The following is a 20,719-nucleotide window of genomic DNA, read 5'->3' on the forward strand; positions in this document are numbered from 1 at the left end:
GGATTTTTAAAGGATAGGCTCGTCAGAAAGATTTGACAATAATAAGGCACTATAATTTTGTATTAATGAGAGAATGATATCCGGTTGGACCACATGTTAAAGATGATAGGTTAACGTACCTTGATATTTTGGGTTTCAATATTGATTCAGATACTCATCTTGATTTGATCAATCAATCTTTGAACAACTTCTAGTCTCAGTATGTTATAAATAAAATGAATGAGATAGAAAAAAACACCCACTGAGTTGTTACACATGTTTAGAACTGTTGAAAATAACATAGTAAAGGCATGAACGACGTCCGTATTGATGGTGTACACATGGAATGCAAGTGGGAGAGGGTAGTGGACAAGCAAGGTGAAGATTTGATCTTATTCAGTGCCAAACCAAAGTCCAATCCCAAAGGGATTTTGAATCCTGATAGTGGTGTTGCTAAAGGAGATGATTGTCACTTTTGTGGAAATAACTGGATGATTGGAAGTTAAATTGTCGAGCTTGTTTGGAAGATCTAAAGAAGAAGACCATCAATGGTTAAGCTTCAGGTATCGGGTTAAAATAGGAGCAAAAGTTGTTGCTATAGTTGGAGGAACTCGTTACCTAATTTTTCCCATAAGGAGAGATTGAGAACTTGATAAATTATTATTACGTGCCTGCCTTTAGCGGATAAATTATATCAATTTCTTGCAAGGACAAGAAAGGTTTTCATTTTAATTAAATAAATAACAGTTGTTCATTCTATTTTAATGATAAGGCTTATAATGTTGCACAATTAGTTAACAAATATATTTTTTAAGATGACTCAAATCAAACATTACCTCTAGCATTGTCGTTAAGCCATATTAATGAGAAATGCATTTCTAAGTTATATATGGGTGTAAACTTGGATAAGGTTGATTTTGAATCATACGAAAGATGCGAAACTTGTCTCATTAGAAAAATGACTAAACCTTTTTTTACCTTATACGGTGAAAGGGCCACCAAACGATTAGTAGTTATACATAAGTGATGTATGTTGCCCAATGCGTACGATGACAATGGGTGGCTTATACTACTTCATAACATTTACTGATGACTTCAATATATATGGATATGTATATCTTATTAAGAACTAATCCGATTCTTTTGAAATGTTCAAAGAATATGAGGCCGAAGTAGAAAAGCAAATAGGGGAAAGTATAGAAGTTGTACGATCAGATCATGTAGGAGAATACTTAAACCTCAAATTCAAGAGTGTCTTAAAGGAGTGTGATATTGTATAACAACTTAATCCTTCTAAAACACCTCAATGGAATAGAGATTATGAGAGGAAAAAATTTAACTTTTTGGACATGGTGCAATCGATGATGAGTCAAACGGATCTTCCAATCAGTTTATGGCGTTATGCTCTAGAAATGACTATATATACACTTAACTGAGTTCCAACTAAAGCGGTTCAAAAGACTTCATATGAGATATGGACTGAGAAATGTCATAGCATGTCATTTATGAAAATTGGAGGACGTGAAACGTTTGTGAAACGTTTAGCCTCTGAAAAGTTTGAACCAAAATTAGATAGATGTTATATTATGGGATAGCCAAGTGAGGCTAAAGGGTATAGTTTTTATAATGGAAGCCAAATATATTATTGCTTTCAATACAGCCAAGGAGACTGTTTGGGCATCTGCTTAGGCGATATCACCTTATTAATGAGATTAATGATAAAGGAGATATATATGTAAAGTGCATACTAATGATAATGTTGTAGACCAATTGACTAAGGCTTTGTCACAGCAGAAGCACGATGATCATACTAGTCCCATGAGTATTAGATACATGCGTGATCGACACTAGTGCAAGTGGGAAATTGTTAGTATTTGTGACCTATAGACAACACTATTATATTTTAGTTTAAGACATTTATCTTCATTAATGTTTATATTCTATCGATTATTCCTTTTATAATTTATTATGTCTTAATTTACTGCGATATAAATGTTAGGTTAATAAATGTTCTTGGAATATTATATGAATTCTATATCTCTAAGTACGTGACTTAGAAATGAGATTATGAGAATAGTATAAATATTCCTAAAGGTTCCTAGTCGAGTATTATTATTAAGGGACAGTAATAATGCATTAAGACTGATGTGTTTGTTGACTGATGATCACATCTCATTGATCATAGGTATAATGATACTAAAGTAAAAAACACAGGCATATATAAGTGTACATGGTGCTGGACAGACCCAATGTGAGATTCTACGTGTTTGTTGTGTCATAAGTAATTCTCACTGTGATAATGATGTAATGGTCCTTAGACCTGAAATCATTATATTCTTATACGAGAATTAATGTACTTTGATTACATTAAAAGTTACCTTTGACCATGTAATGATAAAAGTGTATTTCGGGTATATTATGAATCGTATGAGAGATATGAATTATATAGAAAAGATTTAACCCTTCTAATTTTAGGAGTGATATTATTGGTCTCTTGTGTGAGCTAAACTAGGAAATGCGTGGCCATGATTAAATTTGGATTTGATACGATAGTCTACTCATTGATCAAGAAACCCTGGATTAAACATTGATGAGGATAACACATTGCATGCCTCTAATTTAATCTATAATATGTGGTTAAAGGGATTATATTACATCTATCTTTATTATTTTTATTATTAATAGCCCAACATGGGGCATGGGTAAATAAATTATGAGACAATTTATTCAAACAAAAAATGACGAGACAATTTATTCCCGATGAAAAGACCGTATTGCCTTTGCTTTATGTGCAGCATCTGTTGATTGTTCGAACACTACCTTAACAAGAGCTAAACGCCTAAACACTTGGAACTCAAGACTAATCGTCAGTTCTAGACTTGAAGTGATATCGCAGTTCCTTCGCTAAAAAAACGTAGATGTGCTCGACGAACAGTCTTTTGTAACTGCGTAGGGTTTCGTGTCCATCGATTGCGACGAGATCGTAATCTTTAATCTGGAAGCAATGACAGGTGTAAGGTGTTTCGTTTCATATCTCGCGTTATTGTGATAGTTATAGCCTTTTAATTTTTAATTTATTTCTGTAATTTAGGGTAATTGGATTTCAAGTAAGTCCTTAACATCATTATGTTTGATGTATTTAGGTTATATATTGAAGTTCTAGGATCAAGAATGGAGGATTTTAGGTGATTTAAAGTTGCCCGGAGAAATTCAAGAATCAGGAGTCGGCCGACAGAGAACTATAGGTTGTATAGGTAATTGATTGGTCTTAATCTGTGTTTACTCATTTTCACTATCTTGGTTAATACCCTCCTTCAAGCCCATGCCCAGTACATTAACTTGATCTGATGTTTTGAAACAACAATTTCATGTAGTGCTTGAATTATCAAATAATTTAACTTGCAGACTTACTTACAAGTGACCACTCAAGCATAATAGGCATGTTTGTCATCAGTGATAGGTTAGAATTTGACAAAGTCATACAACTATAATCACATAATTAAAAATTAGTAAAATAAAGAAAATTGCTTATCCAAGGAGGAGGAAATGATCAAATAGTTGGAGTTTTATTTCTATGTTTTTTCTAATAAAAGATAACGGGCTCCGCCGGTGGGCCAATTTTGTTTATTTACTTATAAATAATAAAATAATAAAATTACTCACCATTTTAGAAGGCATTAAAATGGCTCAAGACTTGCAAGATTATATATTGCCCCTTGTTGGGCTATTAATAATAAGATAGATACCCAAGTGTCATATTTAGAAACTTTGAAATATATACATGTTTTTGGCTCATAGCAAGTGTCTAAATGTCCATACACATGTCCGAGTTTTGAGGGTCCGAGACGGGGTTTTTAGGCAAAATAAAGAATCAGGATCACAAAGTCCACTTTGCTCTGATGCTTGGGATTTAGGAACGTATTTACTATGATTCATGGGAAGTGCTTATTGGAAATGTTTCCTTCGTGGTCAGGTTTTTGTTATTTCATAGGTTGTTTTCCTTCACGTAGTTTTGATCAAATGTAGCAATTTATGTTGGCTGCTAGGATTCTGGAGAGATTTGGTCATTTTCCTAAAATGTAAAATGCTGAGGAATTCAAAGGATTTTGGAATGGCATAACATATCAGGCTCCTGCATAAATTTATTCCCAAAATTTATTGAATATAATTTGTTGGGTTACGAAAAAAGTTTACGCATAATACTTGGCAGTGTGAAATTTTTTCAGGCGCTATAAAAAAGGGTTGAAAACAAATTCAGTGATCATTTTCCTGGCAGTTCCAGTAGCTCTGTTTCCTCAAACCTCCATCATTGCGCATTATAAATCCATAAACTATCTTTTTATCTACTTACAATGAATCTTGGCTCTTTTGCAGATACTTCCATTTGGGTACCTTGTGAGGTACCGACAATTGTACTCTGGAGTTAGATAATTAAATAGTATTGCTCTGGAGATTGGGAGATTGGAGCTTGGCCGGATAATCTAAGGGCGGTGATGGATGACCAGATCAGAGGCGACACAATCGGTAATAGTAGAACCGACATTATTTGTCTTCTGTTAATATACGTTTGGGTTTGTATGTGTATACAATTGTGTTCTGGTACAAAACAATTCATTGTAATTGTTCATGTCGTTTTGTTGTGTTGTATGCAGTTGCAACAATTTTTTTAATACTCAAAACATAGCTTTGTTTATACAATTTTAGAGAATTTAAAACCCCCAATATACATATAGTAACTTAATATATATAGATAATAAGAAAAAAAATCTTACAGAAGAAGTTTGTGATGAAATGACTGTGTAAAAATCAGTTAAAGTAATAATCAGAAGTAACAATACTAATATAGAGTTATCTGCATATCAACAATCCGCGTATCTAAATATATGTAAAAATATTGGGCAGAAAAATGTTCATTGAATTAGGTCAAAGGGGTGCACATACAAGAAAACCTCCATTTATTCCTCCTCCACCTACACAAGTAGTAGGAAAAGCTTTGTTATCCTTAACAACTTGTGTGGCTGGTTATCATTTTCAACTTTGCCATACTTTATTTCTCGGGATTGAACCAGCTGACCGACATAGATATATACAGAAGTTATGCTTAGTCTGCTAAATACAGTGTCTAGAAAAGTAGACAAACAGTTGGTGCCTTGCCCACAGTTCTAGCCAGTGGATAGTAGTGGATAGTAGTCTGGTGCAAAAGCTACATATGAGGCTCCTGCTATCTCATCGATTTACAATAGCCAGTTAAATTCCACATCTTAAAAATTTAGCAGTGAAGGCTACCTTGAGCTTGCAGCTAGATTGATGACACATTATGGAATATGAGTGGCTGTTAGCTGTATAAAAAACATACTTTGGAAATTATGGACAAGAACTCCATTACTCATAAATAAAGAAACCAAATTTAAAAATACTAAAATATCAAAATTCAATAATTATTAAATAATTAAATTTTTAATGTATAGCTCATATGGAAATTAAGAAAATCTCAAGCAAAAATAATTGTTCTTTACAAAGAGATATTAATCTAAATAATTAACATTTTGTAAAATTATATTTCTAACAATCATTTGTTTTGGAATTTTCGGTACACATGATTTAACATGTTGTTAGTTTAATTGTCATGCATTTGAATTTTATAGTTGTACAATTATAATATTTAGAAATAAATATTAGACTAATAAAATATCAATGTACTTGTTATTTATTATAACAAAAAAAACTCTACCCTATGATTTAGAAATTTGATTGTGTTATATGTTGCTTATTTTTATTTTTTTTATAATTTACATATTTTGAAATTCAAAACTGTGATCCTAATAAAAAAATTCTTTGGCTAAATTACGTAATGGAAGTAACAATTACATGAACACTAAAATTATGAAATATATATATGTCTATAGTTTTAGTAATTATTATAACTAAAATCGTATATCAACCTATATCCTTATTAAGATATTTTAATTTTTCGCGTGTTTATGTGAATGCAGTCGGAGCTATAATAATTATAACCTTCAAGTCTATAAAAGGTGCTCACTCCATCTCAAATTAGTGGTAAAACTACCTGCCCTGATTGATGAACTTTCCCGAGGAATGTTTGAGTTAGGACACACCTGGGTTTACCCCTCTTTCTTGAAGGCTCTTCCCCTGTATACAAAAATATATGTAGAACGACCCAAATTAAATACTATATAAATTTAAATTAAAGTCATAAGGTCATGAGGGATTAGTGGCCACCCTTTTTAAATAAAATATTAAGTATAATATTAAGCATGAGAAAGGGGTCAATACCAGCAACCTGGAAACTGGGTATGGTCAATGATAATATACAACACAACATTTTTGTGATAACTCACTTTTTACGGGGGGGGGGGGGCTCTTCCTCGATAATCTCAGTAGCTCCAAAACCTAGGGGGAGGTTTGAAAGATTGTTGCCTTCAAAGGCATAGTACTTGAGTGTAAAAGGGTACTTTTCTGTTCATTACGCAATTGGAGGATACAAGTTTAAAATGTACTCATAAGCATTTCTATGCATGACAGTCAATGAAGAAGATGTGCCCCTAGGGGGCAGAGGCCGTCCTCCAATACCTGTGACCGAAGAGGTGCTGGAATGCAGAAGGCTCTCAAAACAGCAGGCTAATGCTTCCCGCCCGAAACGTAAGTTCAAATTGTAATACAATCCTAACAACTTAATTCCAGTTATTATTATTTGTTCGTGTAAGGCCAGAGGAGACTATGTGATTATAATAAGGGAATTACAAATGTTTTGTGATCCGGCTCTTTTGTTATTACATTGAAGGGTGATATGGTATTATACATGAAATAGCTGCTTCACTACTACACATCCAAACAGAGTATATCTTTGGAATCCCAAAACCTTCATAATATATGCAATTCCAGTGATTAGGCCGTTACATTGAACGTTAAAAAAATGTTGGACAAAATACAAATATAGGGGTGATAGTTGAAACCAAAAAGAGAATCGTGATATCCAGTATCAGTATACTCATGTATATTTAGTCTATTTAGTATGCTTTTGCTGGCTGTCTCTCGTGTTAATTACCCTTTTACTAACATTCAATAATGCTGTCATTTTAAATCAGGGGTAGGGCCTTCCAGAAAAAGAGGCAGGCCCAAGCGTGGCATGTTAGGAACCATCCAAGGCGAGGAGGATTTATCAAGTACGCCGATTAATACCACATGCCACCAATGTGAGTCCTGCAGGAAACTTATTGATTCTAATATACTTATAAAGTTGAATTATTCCCTGCGATTTAGACTGCACTTTTCACTAATCAATCATTTATGCAGATGGTGCTGCAACATCAACTCAAACATCTCCCCTTAATTCGGATGTATCCTCAGCAAAAGGTGATCTTTACTGCGACATTGTTGAAGGAATTGCTCTATATTGCTTAATAAATGACTACCATGTCTGTAGTTGTATAAAACAACTTCTCCATTAGATGTACATGTAGACCAGAACAAATGAAGTGTTATGGTTTTCAAACTTAATATTGTAAATGTACTATGCACAATAACCAAAACTACTTCATGGATGTATTTTACATAACATGTTCTAACACTGTTGTAATATTTATGGTTGATCACTAGGTGTGCAAATTATTTCTGATTATTAATTCAACTTGTGGTAGCCAATCTTGGGGTTGTGCCTTCACGGAAGTGGGGCCGGCCTCTAGTAGTTGTGACTGAGGAAGTGTTAGAGCGCAGGAGATTATCAAAACAGAGAGTTAATGCTGCCCGGGCAAAGAGTGAGTTGTGATCCAAATGTTCATGTGTATCGACACTATCATGCAATAATGCCCTCTTACCTCACATTTGGTCATTATTTATATATTTCTCATGCTTACCCATATTTTCTATGGGGGTGGGGCACATTATGCTGCCTCGTGAGGGTGCTGACGTGCCAGTTTGGCATGCATTAAATTAATATTTCTCCTTTCATATTGGTTATCTGTTGCTGTTAATCAAATGGTTATTTCTATGTTTTGAAATAGAGGAAGGACCTGCAAGGGAGAGGGGTAGGCCTAAGCGTGAAGTGCTCTGAAATTCAAGGATCGTGTCAACGATGTGAGCCACGCTTCCCCATACTTAATCATGTTAGCCCTCTCCGGGAAACTGCTTGTTCCCAATATCTAATCCACCTTATCGTTGCTGTTTGCTGGATCAGGTCATGATGCCCCATCCTGTGATGCAAATCATGAGTTTCGGATCAGCTTAGTTATAACCTTAGCCCAAGATAATCTTTTTGGCTCTATTTTAAAAATGTTTGTGTATAGTAATGCCACATATTACCAAACGCCTTTATTCCCTTCGTACAACACTGTTTGGTTTGCCAAATAATTATTGTGGCTTGAAAGCATAGGGTAGCTATTGCCCGGGCAAAGGGTCAGTTGTCATCTAAATGTTCATATATGCCACCACTGTCATGCGATATTTCCCTCCTGCCTCGTGTTTGATCATAATTTATACACTTTTCATGCTTACCCGTCTCTTTTGTATGGAATAAATGCTTACCTCTAAAGGTTGCTTTACGGGGATGGGGGGCGCATCATCCTTCCCGGTGGTGGTTCAGACATGCTTGCGTTGCTTACATTTGAATTAGTTCTTTAAATCTCATAATGGTTATGTGTTTCCCCTAATAAATGGTTACATCGATATCTGGAAGCAGGGGAAGGTCCTTCAAGGAGGAGGGGTGGGCCTAGGCGTGGTATGACAGAGCTTATTGCACATACCCACGGCTTAGAAAGCTATGAAATTCAATGATCGTGTGATCAATGTGACCCACCCTTCAACATATTTAATCATATTAGTCTTCTCTGCGTAAATTATTATTCCCAGTATCTTATGCGCCTTATCGTTGATGTTTGCTTGATCAGGTGATGATGCCCCAGCCTGTCATGCACCTTAGGAATGTCGGCTCAATTCAGTTATATCCCCATCCCAAGGTGATCTTTGTTGCTCTATTTTAAAATAATTTATGCATAATAATGCTGCGTATTAGTAAATGCCTTTATACCCAACTTACAACACTGTTTGGGTTGCCATAAAATTATTCTCGCCAAACAGGTCTGTCTCCCACTTCTGTTTCTGCACCATTCCATGCACCACCAACAGAGTCTCCAATAGGTACAGTTTGTTGCTCAAAGACAGTTTGCCATCTCTTTGTTTGTGGCAAGCAATAAATTCAGTACATATATACACATTTAGGAACGTAGGCACCTCATATGTTGTGCTTGCACTAGCATCTTGGGCTTTAAATTTATAAAAAAACACTGTCATGCATAGTCGCACATGTTTCTTTGTTTGGCAATAATCCTTATTTCCCAGCGGCGATAATCTTGCAAAACATTTGTATTTTAAACTTTTAAATGCACAGGCCCTTATGTATGCTTCATTACCTATTTTGATAGATAGTAATAAATAACCAAAACGTAGAGAACGTCCGCCGATTCTTGTCACTCCAGAGGTGTTGGAAAAACGAAGATTATCAAGAAAGAGGATCAATTACTCCCGACCAATAGGTAAGCTAAGCATGTGTTTGACAACCTATGGGCCTCTCAAAACCTTCTCTTAGTTACATGTTCCTCAGTATGAGAGGCACATGACTCCCATTCCGTGAAAGTTATTTGCATTTATTATCTCCCACCTCCCGTTATGAACCTCTTCCACAGAGCGTGTTCTAATGTGCTTTTTTTTTAAAATAGGAGGGGACCCTTTAAAAAAGAGAGGAAGCCCTAGGTCTATCATATCAGATAACACTCAGCTCTTTTGTACTTAATCAGGCCCCATGATTCATCACCGGGATAACAATGATAAGAACAACCAAAAAAAGTGTGTACATCAAAATGTCATAGAACTCTAGATTTCCCAAGAATTCATGTAATATTATCATCTAAATATCCTTCTTATCAACATCTTCAAATTTTTCAGCAGGTGAAGCATCAGGCTCCTCCACAACTGCCCCATGTGACTTGAGTTCGGCTGTAGACTTGCAAGAAGGTATCTCCCGTTCCTGCATTTTGAACAACCTAAAAATTAGTAGGTTTTGGTGTGTATAGGCCCAACTAGTGGTAATACTACTCGAATTACGTGGCTTTACATGAAATATATATGTAGGAGATGTGCTTACATTACTGGAGAACATTGGTAGAAAAGGTTATTTTAAAATTTGCCAATCAATCTCAATATAAAAGGAAATATAAGTACATGTAGATCCCGCATAAGCTGCCAAACTATAACAACCAATTTAAAATTAAAATTTATGTCTACTCTAGCAGAAATGTTATTGGAAGCAACTATATCTATGTCCATAGTTAGTTAAGTTAATGTTTTGAAAATTATCAAAGCTTAATTTTATGTTTTAACACTGACTCTTTCTAAGAATATCAGAAAATGGGTTTCATGTTTTTTTAATACTGGGGTGATTCAGTCTTGCTCTTAAATGAAGATTTTCTTTGTCTGGCCTTCTGACAAGAATCACAAAGGCCATCAGGAGCAAATACTGACTTTGGCAGTCCTCTCACAAGATCTTTCTTGACCAGCTCATTTATATTGTTGAAGTTTAAATGAGAGAGTTTCTTGTGCCAATTCCAGCTTTCTTCAATTGATGCTCTACTCATCAGACAGATTGCAGAACCATCAGTACTTGTTGAAAGCTTAGCTTCATAAATGTTACCACGCCTGTATCCTTTCAAAACAACTTTGCCTTTAGATTTACACACAACTTCGCAGTGTTCTTCAAAGAAATCAACATGATAACCTCTGTCACAGATTTAACTTATACTCAGCAGATTGTGTTTAAGTCCTGAGACCAGAGCTACTTCTTTAATGATGACATTCCCAAGATTGATATTGCCATATCCCAATGTTTTTCCAATGTTGCCATCTCCATAAGAAACACTTGGGTCAGCTTTCTCCACAAAGTCTGATAGCAGGGCTTTATTTCCAGTCATATGTCCTGAACATCCACTGTCCAGAACTAGAATATTTTTCCTGTTGCCCTGCAATCACAAAGACCACTAATGATTAGTTTTAAGGACCCAGACTTGCTTGGATCCTTTGGCCTTATCAAGTTTGTTAACATTTGCAGCGGATTTAGCATCAGAGTTTATGTTAACATTTTTCTTATCAGAACTTACACTATCAGACTTTGAATCAGAATTTATACTAGAAGGAACAATGGAAACTTTCTTCAAAGAAGGTTTTAATTGATAATAATCATAGTACAAACTATGATATTCCTTACAAGTATAAATGGAATGCCATAAACTACCATAATGAAAACAAGGATTCTGTGGTTTATATCTAACAGACTGACTCTTAACTCCTGATTTTGAAGGTAAGGAGTTAATGTTCTTATTCTTCCTGCAAAAAGAAGCCAGATGGTTAGAACTTCCACAGTTATAACATGTTTTCCTAGGAGTATCAGGAACAGGTTTATAATCATTGCTTTTATTCACACCTTCCTTTCCATTCCTATTTTTCCTAGGTGATTTTACCTTGTTTACATTCTTAACATCTTTCAGCTTATGCTTAAGCTGCTTCTTAGTCATTAAGCCTATGTTTACTTCAGCTGTCTTTTCCTGTTTTAGTTTGTCAGAAGTTAATCCCTCTCTAACTTCTGATTTATCATTATCAGACTTTATAGTTACAAACTTAACAGGTTTTAACTTTGGCTTTTGCTTAACAACAAGCTTAATTTCTACAGTTCCTTTATCATTCTTATCCTTTCCATAACCCAAGCCCTCTTTCCAATTTTCACTACTTAGCAAATTTTGAGTTGTTCTGCCAGAGTTAGTCCAAGTCCTGATTATCTCTCTTTCCTTTTCTAACTCAGTTTTTAGAGATTCATTCATTTTTAGCACTTCATCCCTAACATAAAAAGCATCATCTATATCCTTCCCAGTTTGATGGAACATAACTAACTCTTTTTCTAAGAAATCATTTCTTTTCTTAAAAGCAAGATTTTCAGAAGTTAATCTTTCACATGTTAAAGTTTGATCTCTATAACTAACAAACATGGTTTTAAGATATCTTCTCAACTCATTAATATCATCAGTATGAAAAGCATAAGTAGTCTGAGGTACCTTTGTTTCAGCAGCTTCAGAACTGCTCTCAGCACTTTCTTTATCAGCATTTGCCATCAACGCATAGTTCTCCTCACTTTCAGAGTCTGAGATGTTTGTCCAGCTTTTCTGCTTTGTGACAAGAGCCTTGCCTTTATCACCCTTTACCTTCTTGCAATCAGGAGATATGTGGCCTTTCTCACCACAGTTATAGCATTTGACATTGGTATAATCTCCTCTATCAGACTTTCCTCCTCTGCCTTCAGATCTTCTGAAATTCTTCTTATCAGAACTTATGCCTTTCCTGGAAAACTTATTTCCCTTCCTGAACTTCCTGTATGCGATCTTTGTGATCCCTTTCACCATAAGAGCACACAGCTTCATCATCTCCTCATCAGCATCAGTCTCAGGCAAGCTTTCAGAATCTGAGTCATCATCACTTTCAGAACTTGATGACTCAGTATCAGACTTTGTGAACAGAGCCTTACCCTTGTCTTTCCTTGAGGTAGCTGCCTTGGGGGATTCTTCTTCAGCCTTAAGAGCAACTGTCCTTGACTTTCCTCCTTTCCTCTTGCTTCTTTGTTCCATCTCAAGTTCATGAGTCTTGAGCATTCCATAAATTTCATCAAGAGTTATTTCATCAAGATTGTAATTGTCACTTATTGTTGTTGCCTTCAAATCCCAACATTCAGGAAGAGCTAACAGAAATTTAAGGTTTGAATCTTCAAGATCATACTCCTTATTAATCAGTGACAGATCATTCAAGAGTTTGACAAATCTATCATATAAATCAGTCAATGATTCATTAGCCTTTGAGTCAAAGTGTTCATACTCTTGAGTGAGTATTGTCTTCCTGTTCTTTTTAATTGTATCAGTTCCCTGACACCTTGTTTCCAGAGCATCCCATATCTCCTTAGCAGTCTTGCAGTTAATTACCCTGTTTGACATTACATTATCAATGGCACTATGCAGTAAGTGTCGTACCTTAGCATCCTTAGCAATTGATGCGATATCTTCAGCAGTATGATCACTCTTTTCCTTTGGTACAGTCTTTGCTGCCTCACCTGCAACTGCAACATCGAGCTTGGTTGGTTTGTGAGGCCCTTCCTTGATTCTATCAAGATATTGTGGATCTGTTGCTTCCAGAAACATGGTCATCCTCACCTTCCATATGGCGTATTCAGATGGTCTCAGTATGGGAACTCTGATGGTTTCATATCGACTTTAGATTTGTGTCTTTGGAGGTTCTTCAGTTTTGGTAGGCTTAGTTGGAGTTTCTGTGTCAGACATGATTGTGTTTAGATCTTTAGCTGTATGTGTGTTAACAGAAAAGCTCTGATACCACTTGTTAGGTCATACACACTGTAGAGAGGGTGAATACAGTGTAAAATACAATCAAATCGAACTTTAATATCTTAAATAACAGAAAGCAAACTTTATTGAACAATAAACTCTGTTACAGTATGGAACTGTTACCTCTCAGTGATGAACAAATATCATGAGAGCTTCTAGGTTTACAATGAATAATCTTCTCGAATATGATAACACTTATAGTGTAAACCCTATGTCTGTATTTATATATTACACAGTTACAAGATAATCGCTAATTGATATGGAATATAATTCTGCTTCCTAAAATATATCAATCAGATATCTTTTCTTCCAAGTATTCCATTCTTCACGGAACTCCTTCTTCATGCATATCCCTTCTTATATTTATCTCGATCTTCTTTCCTTTAATCAGCTACTGTCCTTATCTGATCGTCCTTCAGCACTTAAGTTCTGATATCCAACTTCTGATGATTATCTCCTGATAATATCAGTACTGATATCCTTAAGTCCTGACTTCCAGTATAAGTACTGATTCCCAGTTAAGTACTGATTTGTCCTGTTAAGTAAGATCTGAAAACTAAACATAAATCATATTAGCCATGACATTATCAAATATATCTAACATTTTTCACATCCATTTGAAAGAATTTAAACTTCTTGTGAGCAGCATAAGCCAAAAAGATTCTTATGGCTTCCAATCTAGCAACTGGTGCAAATATTTCATCATAATCAATACCCTCCTGTTGAGAGTACCCTTAAGCAACCAGTCTTGCTTTGTTCCTTGTAATTATGCCATCACTGTCAGTTTTGATTCTGAACACCCATTTTGTGCCAACAATTTATTTGTTCTTTGGTTTTGGTACTAGGGTCCAGACTTTATTTCTTTCAAAACTCTTCCTGCATTGCTTGCACCCAATCAGCATCTTGAAGAGTTTCTTCCACTTTCTTTGGTTTAGTCTGAGACAGAAAGGAATGATAGAGACATTCATTTGATGTTGCAGTTCTAGTTCTGACACCTGCTTCAGGATCTCCAATTATTAAGTCAGGTGTATGTGCTTTAGTCCACTTCCTTGCAGATGGAAGTTGTTCTTTATAACAGAATCCTGTTCTTTCTTTCTACAACTAATAGTTCGTGCAGCTTCAATGAGAGATGAGAGTCCTGTTCTTTCTTTCTACAACTCCATTTTGCTGTGGAGTTCCAGGTGCAGAAAATTTCTGTTTAATTCCATGCTCTTTGCAGAACTCTTCCATAATTGAATTCTTGAACTCAGTGCCATTATCACTTCTTATTATTTTAACAGAGTCTTTGACTAATTTATCCAGCTGTCTGACATGTTCAGTTAGAATAGATGCAGTTTCATTCTTTTTGTGCAAGAAATACACCCAAGTGTATCTTGTGAACTCATCCATTATAACCATAGCATATTTCTTCTTTGCAATGGACATGACATTGATTGGACCAAATAGATCAACATGCAGTAGGTGATAAGGCTCAAGAATTAAGGAGTCAGTTTTGCTCCTGAATGGAGATTTTCTTTGTTTTTCCTTTTGACATGAATCACAAAGGCCATCAGGAGAAAATACTGATTTTGGCAGTTCTCTCACAAGATCTTTCTTTACTAGCTCATTTATGTTGTTGAAATTTAAATGAGAGAGTCTCTTGTGCCAATTCCAGCTTTCTTTAATTGATGCTCTACTCAACAGAAAGATTGCAGAACCATCAGAGTTTTTTGAAAGTCTAGCTTCATATATGTTACCATTCCTGTAACCTTTCAGAACCACTTTGCATGTAGAATTACTTACAACTTCACAGTGTTCTTCAAAGAAATCTACATGATAACCTCTGTCACAGATTTGACACACACTTAGCAGATTGTGTTTAAGTCCTGAGATAAGAGCTACTGATTCAATGATGACATTCCTAAGATTGATATTGCCATATCCCAGAGTTTTTCCCATGTTTCCATCTCCATAAGAAACTCCTGGGCCAGCTTTCTCCATAAAGTCTGATAGCAGGGCTTTATTTCCAGTCATATGTCCTGAACATCCACTGTCCAGAACTAGGATGTTTTTCCTGTTGCCCTGCAATCACAAAGACCACTAGTGGTCCGTCTGTCTCCTCAGCCGTATCTAAAGTCCTCTTGCGAGTACGAGAACGTGTTTGCATAAACGCTCGCTAAAGTACCTGAAACACAACCGGAAACAATAAGTAACACGTCTTAATCACTGAGTCCTAATGACCACTGATGGTAAGTACATAAACTAAACAAATACGCCGAGTCCCCGGCAGCGGCGCCAAAAACTTGTTAGGGAGAAAACACGCGCTAATAACACACGCAAGTATACACGTTCGCAAGTAATATAGAATACTTTCTAGTTCGTTCCCACAGAGACTCAGACTGATTTTGTCCAATTACACTCACTCACCAATGTATGATTACTTCTCAATGTTAAAACAATAACACTTAGATTTGAGTAACTAATTATTAACTACAATTAACTATGAGAATTAAGCACTTAATTGACACTTGAATTAACAATATTAAAACACTCATGAGATCACAACTTCATTACTACTTCCTTCGATAGTCATTATTGTTATGGATAAAAAACCAAGGTTATTACTTGCTGTATTTAATACTAAGATTCGGGAGCTCAAGGCCTTTAATGGCTGCTCTCGTGTTTCGTGACTCAATCTGCCTTTACGAGATGCCTACGTATCTCTGTGAATTAGAGAATCAAGCCAAAAAACGTAGTTCTGATTGGTGGGGGTGAGACCCCTTATATAGGTGTTGGGAGTCCTTGAATTGGACTTGGTATAGGAGACTTGGTGGGCAAGTCTCATAATTAGAATGGACTTTGGAGTCCTAGGTAGTAGGAAACTGATTCATTATCCTTTTAGGTCCCCTTGAGGCTAATCTCCAAGGATTTATATCCTTATCGGGACTCTTTTCAACATCTGATTTGTCCCTTATTAATTAATTATGAATTTAATTAATAATCAGGGCTTTTGGGCCTTTTTTATTCCATCAGGCCGGATCTGGTCCATCAGGCTTAACCTTTCTGGTCTGAGTATCATATATCTTTTTATTGGGCCTAGTAGCCCACAGTTTGTACAATTAATGCAGTATTTAATTATACAATCATAATTTATTTATCCCTATCATTTGCCCCCCAACTTTTGGGAAACATTGATTAGGTTTCGCAGAAGTTAAGTCTATTTGTTCCCTTACAGGGTTTCGTTTTTTCGTAAAGTGTGGAGCGACCTACACATTTACAATGAATTTTTCCTTTTATTCAGGAATTATCTTAATTTCCAGGAATTTTTCCCTTATTTCCGGGATTTTTCCCTTATTTTCTGGATTTTTCCCTAATTTTCTAGAATTTTTCCCAAATTTTCTGGGATTTTCCCTAATTTTCTGGGATTTTTCCCTAATTTTCTGGGATTTTCCCTAATTTTCTGGGATTTTCTGGGATTTTTCCTTATTTTCTTGAATTTTCCCTAATTTTCTGGATTCTTCAAATTTCCAGCCCTTTTTTCGACCAGGATCCTAGTCGAAATTTCGACCTGGATCCTAGTCGAAAATAGGGGCCAGCCTTGTCATCCTGGTCGAAAGAATTCGACTAGGATCCACGACCTGGAATTCGATAAGGATCCTAGTCGAATTTTCGACCTGGATCTAGGACCTGGAATTCGACCAGGATCCTAGTCGAAAATTCGACCTGGATCGAGGTCGAAAATTCCACCCTTTTTTTTTTAGCTTCTTGTCATGAGCCTATCGACTAGGATTTCGACTAGGATTCTAGTCGATATTTCGACCTGAATCCTGTTCAAAAATTCCTTGATTTTCTTGTTTCCTGGTCGAAGGTTTTCGACTAGGATCCACGACCTGGAATTCGACCAGGATCCTAGTCGAACTTCGACCTGGGTTTTTAATCCCCATTTTTTGAAAGATGCTTGGTTTATTCGACCTCATTCCTGGTCGAAGCTTTGACCTCAATTCAGTCCCGTTATTCCAGCTATTTTCGGGTGTCTGCTCGAAAGATTTCGGGCAGGATTCACGACCTGGAATTCGACCTGGATTCTGGTCTTTTTTACCCGTATTTTCGGGTGTCTGCTCGAAAGATTTCGGGCAGGATTCACGACCTGGATTTCGACCTGGATTCTGGTCTTTTTTACCCGTTATTTTCGGGTGTCTGCTCGAAAGATTTCGGGCAGGATTCACGACCTGGATTTCGACCTGGTTCCTGGTCTTTCACTAGCCTTCTTTATTTAGCTTTAATTTAGGGTATTGTATTTTCCAAATCCTAATTGGATTTGGGCCTGACCTTTTTTGTTGGGCCTTATTAAAATTTTCTGAGCCTCTATTATTGGGCTTTTCAAATCTCATTGGGCCTCTTTTATTGGGCCTTTTCAAATCTTATTGGGCCTCTTTTATTGGGCTTTATCAAATATTGTTGGGCCTCTTTATTGGGCTTTGTCAAATATTACTGGGCCTTCTCATTGGGCTTTATCAAATATTGCTGGGCTTAACACACCCTGTTTAGAATGCCCTAGAATTCCTAGGTATATTCTGGAATGTTCTTTTTTCTGGGCCTCTTCTTATGGGCCTTTGTTCTTAATGGGCTTTTCGTCCCTTCAACTTCTTTTTCCTCCTATATAAAGGAATGAGGAAAGGCTATTACTCCTCACTTTCTCATTTCTTAGTTTTCTTCTTTATCCTCCTGCTAAGATTCTCAGAGCAATAACAGCAAGTCGGAGCTCAAAGCCTTTTCCAGGAGTGCTTCTTTATGTAAGATTCCTCCCTTTGCTTTTCGTTTCTATTTTTCCATTGTGTGCCATTTTAAGATAGTCTATTTACGTGCCTCATACTTTTTTCAGATGGCTGACAAAAGAATGACTCGTTTGGCCAAAATGAACGTGGCTAGAAAGTCCAATGATTTTCCTATTCGATCGAGGTATACTTCCTTAATCGATATGATCAACACTCGAGGGGATGAGTATCCGTCTGATGCGCATCTGGATGCGCACGATCATATCAGTGCTTTACGGGATCCCAAGGAGCTGGAAAAGTTGAGCAGCTGCTTCAAAATCAAGGAGCCTTTTAAGCTGGTTCTTGCGGGTCCGGCCGACAGGGCCTGTCAGTGGAAGAAGGACGCGCTATGCGTCTATAGGGATACTCTGAGGGCAGGTATTAGACTCCCTTTTCATCCATTCATTCCTTTGCTACTGGCTGATGTGGGCATCAGCCCTTGCCAACTTCCCCCTAATTCCTGGAGGTTGATTCTGTGCTATCTGTCGCAATGCGCCAAGCACAACGTCCCCACATCTGTTGCTGTCTTCAGAAAGATTTTTCAGTTCAAAAACAGCCCTGATAAAAGTCCAGGTTGGGTTTCTATCAACCAGCGCCCCACTATCCCCCATATCGTGAATGGGAAGTCCATCCCTGACAACAACTTGGGGTGGAAGAAAGATTTTTTGTTTGTTATTTGGGAAGGTGGAGATTGGGGCTCCCTGTTTCGATCATCCTTTGGGCTGGCCGTAGACGGGAGCCCGAATGACATAACTTTGTCTGAGGAGGAGGCTAGAGGTTTCAACCTCCTTACGCAAGACAACGACACTTCCCATTGTTGGGACCTTATCCGGGAGACCGTCCTGGTAGAACGCGGCCTTTCGCCCGTTAATAAGAAAAGTAAGTTCCCTTTCTTATCTCCTTTATTTCCTGCACTTTTATTTCATTGATTTTCAACTGACTTTGTTTGCTGCAGTGGCTGAGAAGATTGAGGAGGCTACCAAGCCGAAGGACCTGGAGACAACCAGGATGAAAAGGACCGGGAAGATCTTTAAGGACCCTCGACTGGGTGACCGCTTCCCGGAGTTCCTTCTTCAGGCAACGGAGCCAGATGAGGAAGGCCCCAGCCAAGTTCTGCGCACCAAGCAGAGGCCAGGTGCCTATTTTCAACCTGCTTGGGGGATCCGGGGCAAGGACTCAATTGTGGGAAGCACGGCCCTGTCCAAGGAATGGTCTAAGCATTCCATTTCCCCGGTGGATTATCAAGATTTTGTCCTTCAACAGGACTTGGAGGGGAATGAGCTGTTTGGAGCCCAAGCTCTGGCGACGGTACGTACTTTACTTATGCTTTTTACAATTCTCTTTTCTTTCTTTTCTAAACCTTTGCTATTTTCTCTTGCAGGCTAACGCCCATTTTCAAGGGGCAATTCACCAAGCCAAGGCTTGGAAGGTTGGCCTGGAAGATGCCAACAAGAAGTTGGAGGAGGCCAATCAAAAAATTGAGGCCCTTGAAGCTCAATTGGCCTCTTCCACTTCTGACCTGGAGACGGCCCGGGCTTAAAATGTCATCTTGAAGGCGCAGAAGGAAAAAGCCTTTGATGGCTGGATGGACACTCAAGAATTCAAAGACTTGATGGTGGAGCATGACGCCCTTCTTCATCCTGTTAGCTATAAGGAAGGCTGGGACGCTGTTGTGGAGGCCATCCAGGATGAGTTTCCTGAGGTCCTTGAGCAGTCGCCCTTTCCTTGCCCAGTGCGGGTTCCAGAGCTTGGAGGTGTTACTGAAAAGCTTGCTGGCATGATCAAGGATGGAGAGGAGGAAGATTCCTCCAAGGAGGAATTCGAGCCTGTCGCTAAGAAGGCCAGGGTGGAAGAATCTCCCAAAGCAGCGCCTCAACAGCCATCATCTCCTGCTGAGGGAACTTCTACAGGGACTTCGGAGGGGACGACCGAGACGTCCGAAGAAATGACTGAAACTTCCGAAGAGACTTCGGATAGTGGTTCTGAGGAATCTCAGCCTTCCAAGGCCTAGCTTTTTATATATCTTCTTTTTAAACTTTATTTATATCAGAACTTGTTACCCTTCGGGGTTATGTTTTATACGTTGCTTTTCTTGCCTTTTTCTGTTTTAACTTTACAATCTTAATATGCATTTGAACCTTAAACATCCTTGGATTGAAATAATTTCAAGCTCTTTAATATGAAGTCTGGTTTTTCAAAACCTTACACAGCATGGGTTCGACCCTAATCAATAATAACTAAACATTGTAAATTCTGCTAAAATTCTACGCAAGCAAAGCTTCCAGGTGCTTTTAAACCTATTTGTCACAATGACAAGTGAGAATCGTACTTAGCCTATCTTACACGTAGTAAACCTTCAGGTTTTGTGCATGCCAGGTCCTCGGGACTTCAAAACCATCCATAGTTTCCAGCTTGTAGGTTCCTCTACCCTGAACGCTCTTGACTCTGTACGGCCCTTCCCAATTTGGGGCGAGCTTTCCTTTCTGTCCAACACCAGAAGCC

General features: G+C 37.4%; 2 protein-coding genes across 5 annotated transcripts; both read left to right on the forward strand.

Moving 5' to 3' along the window:
- The first annotated feature begins 2,734 nt into the window (after positions 1 to 2,734).
- Positions 2,735 to 8,448, forward strand: LOC141686779 (uncharacterized). Of its 4 annotated transcripts, none has more exons than XM_074491840.1 (9): positions 2,735 to 2,997; positions 3,123 to 3,233; positions 4,354 to 4,503; positions 6,523 to 6,639; positions 7,086 to 7,193; positions 7,294 to 7,353; positions 7,638 to 7,754; positions 8,001 to 8,073; positions 8,174 to 8,448. In XM_074491840.1, the coding sequence occupies exons 3-8, from the start codon at positions 4,473 to 4,475 to the stop codon at positions 8,048 to 8,050; spliced, it is 483 nt and encodes a 160-aa protein (XP_074347941.1). In that variant the 5' UTR covers positions 2,735 to 2,997; positions 3,123 to 3,233; positions 4,354 to 4,472; the 3' UTR covers positions 8,051 to 8,073; positions 8,174 to 8,448. The 4 variants fall into 4 exon arrangements, with proteins under 4 accessions (XP_074347941.1, XP_074347940.1, XP_074347943.1 ...); XM_074491839.1 differs by having other exon boundaries at positions 2,735 to 2,990; XM_074491842.1 differs by lacking the exon at positions 7,638 to 7,754 and having other exon boundaries at positions 2,741 to 2,992.
- Positions 8,449 to 8,934: 486 nt separating this feature from the next.
- Positions 8,935 to 19,757, forward strand: LOC141686780 (uncharacterized). The gene is made up of 5 exons (XM_074491843.1): positions 8,935 to 8,951; positions 9,073 to 9,132; positions 9,937 to 10,005; positions 19,173 to 19,525; positions 19,599 to 19,757. Exons 4-5 carry the CDS (start codon positions 19,226 to 19,228, stop codon positions 19,755 to 19,757), a joined length of 459 nt encoding a protein of 152 aa, XP_074347944.1. The 5' UTR covers positions 8,935 to 8,951; positions 9,073 to 9,132; positions 9,937 to 10,005; positions 19,173 to 19,225.
- Positions 19,758 to 20,719: the final 962 nt, after the last annotated feature.

This window comes from Apium graveolens, chromosome 9 (assembly GCF_009905375.1).
Source record: "Apium graveolens cultivar Ventura chromosome 9, ASM990537v1, whole genome shotgun sequence".
Classification (NCBI taxonomy): Eukaryota; Viridiplantae; Streptophyta; class Magnoliopsida; order Apiales; family Apiaceae; genus Apium; species Apium graveolens.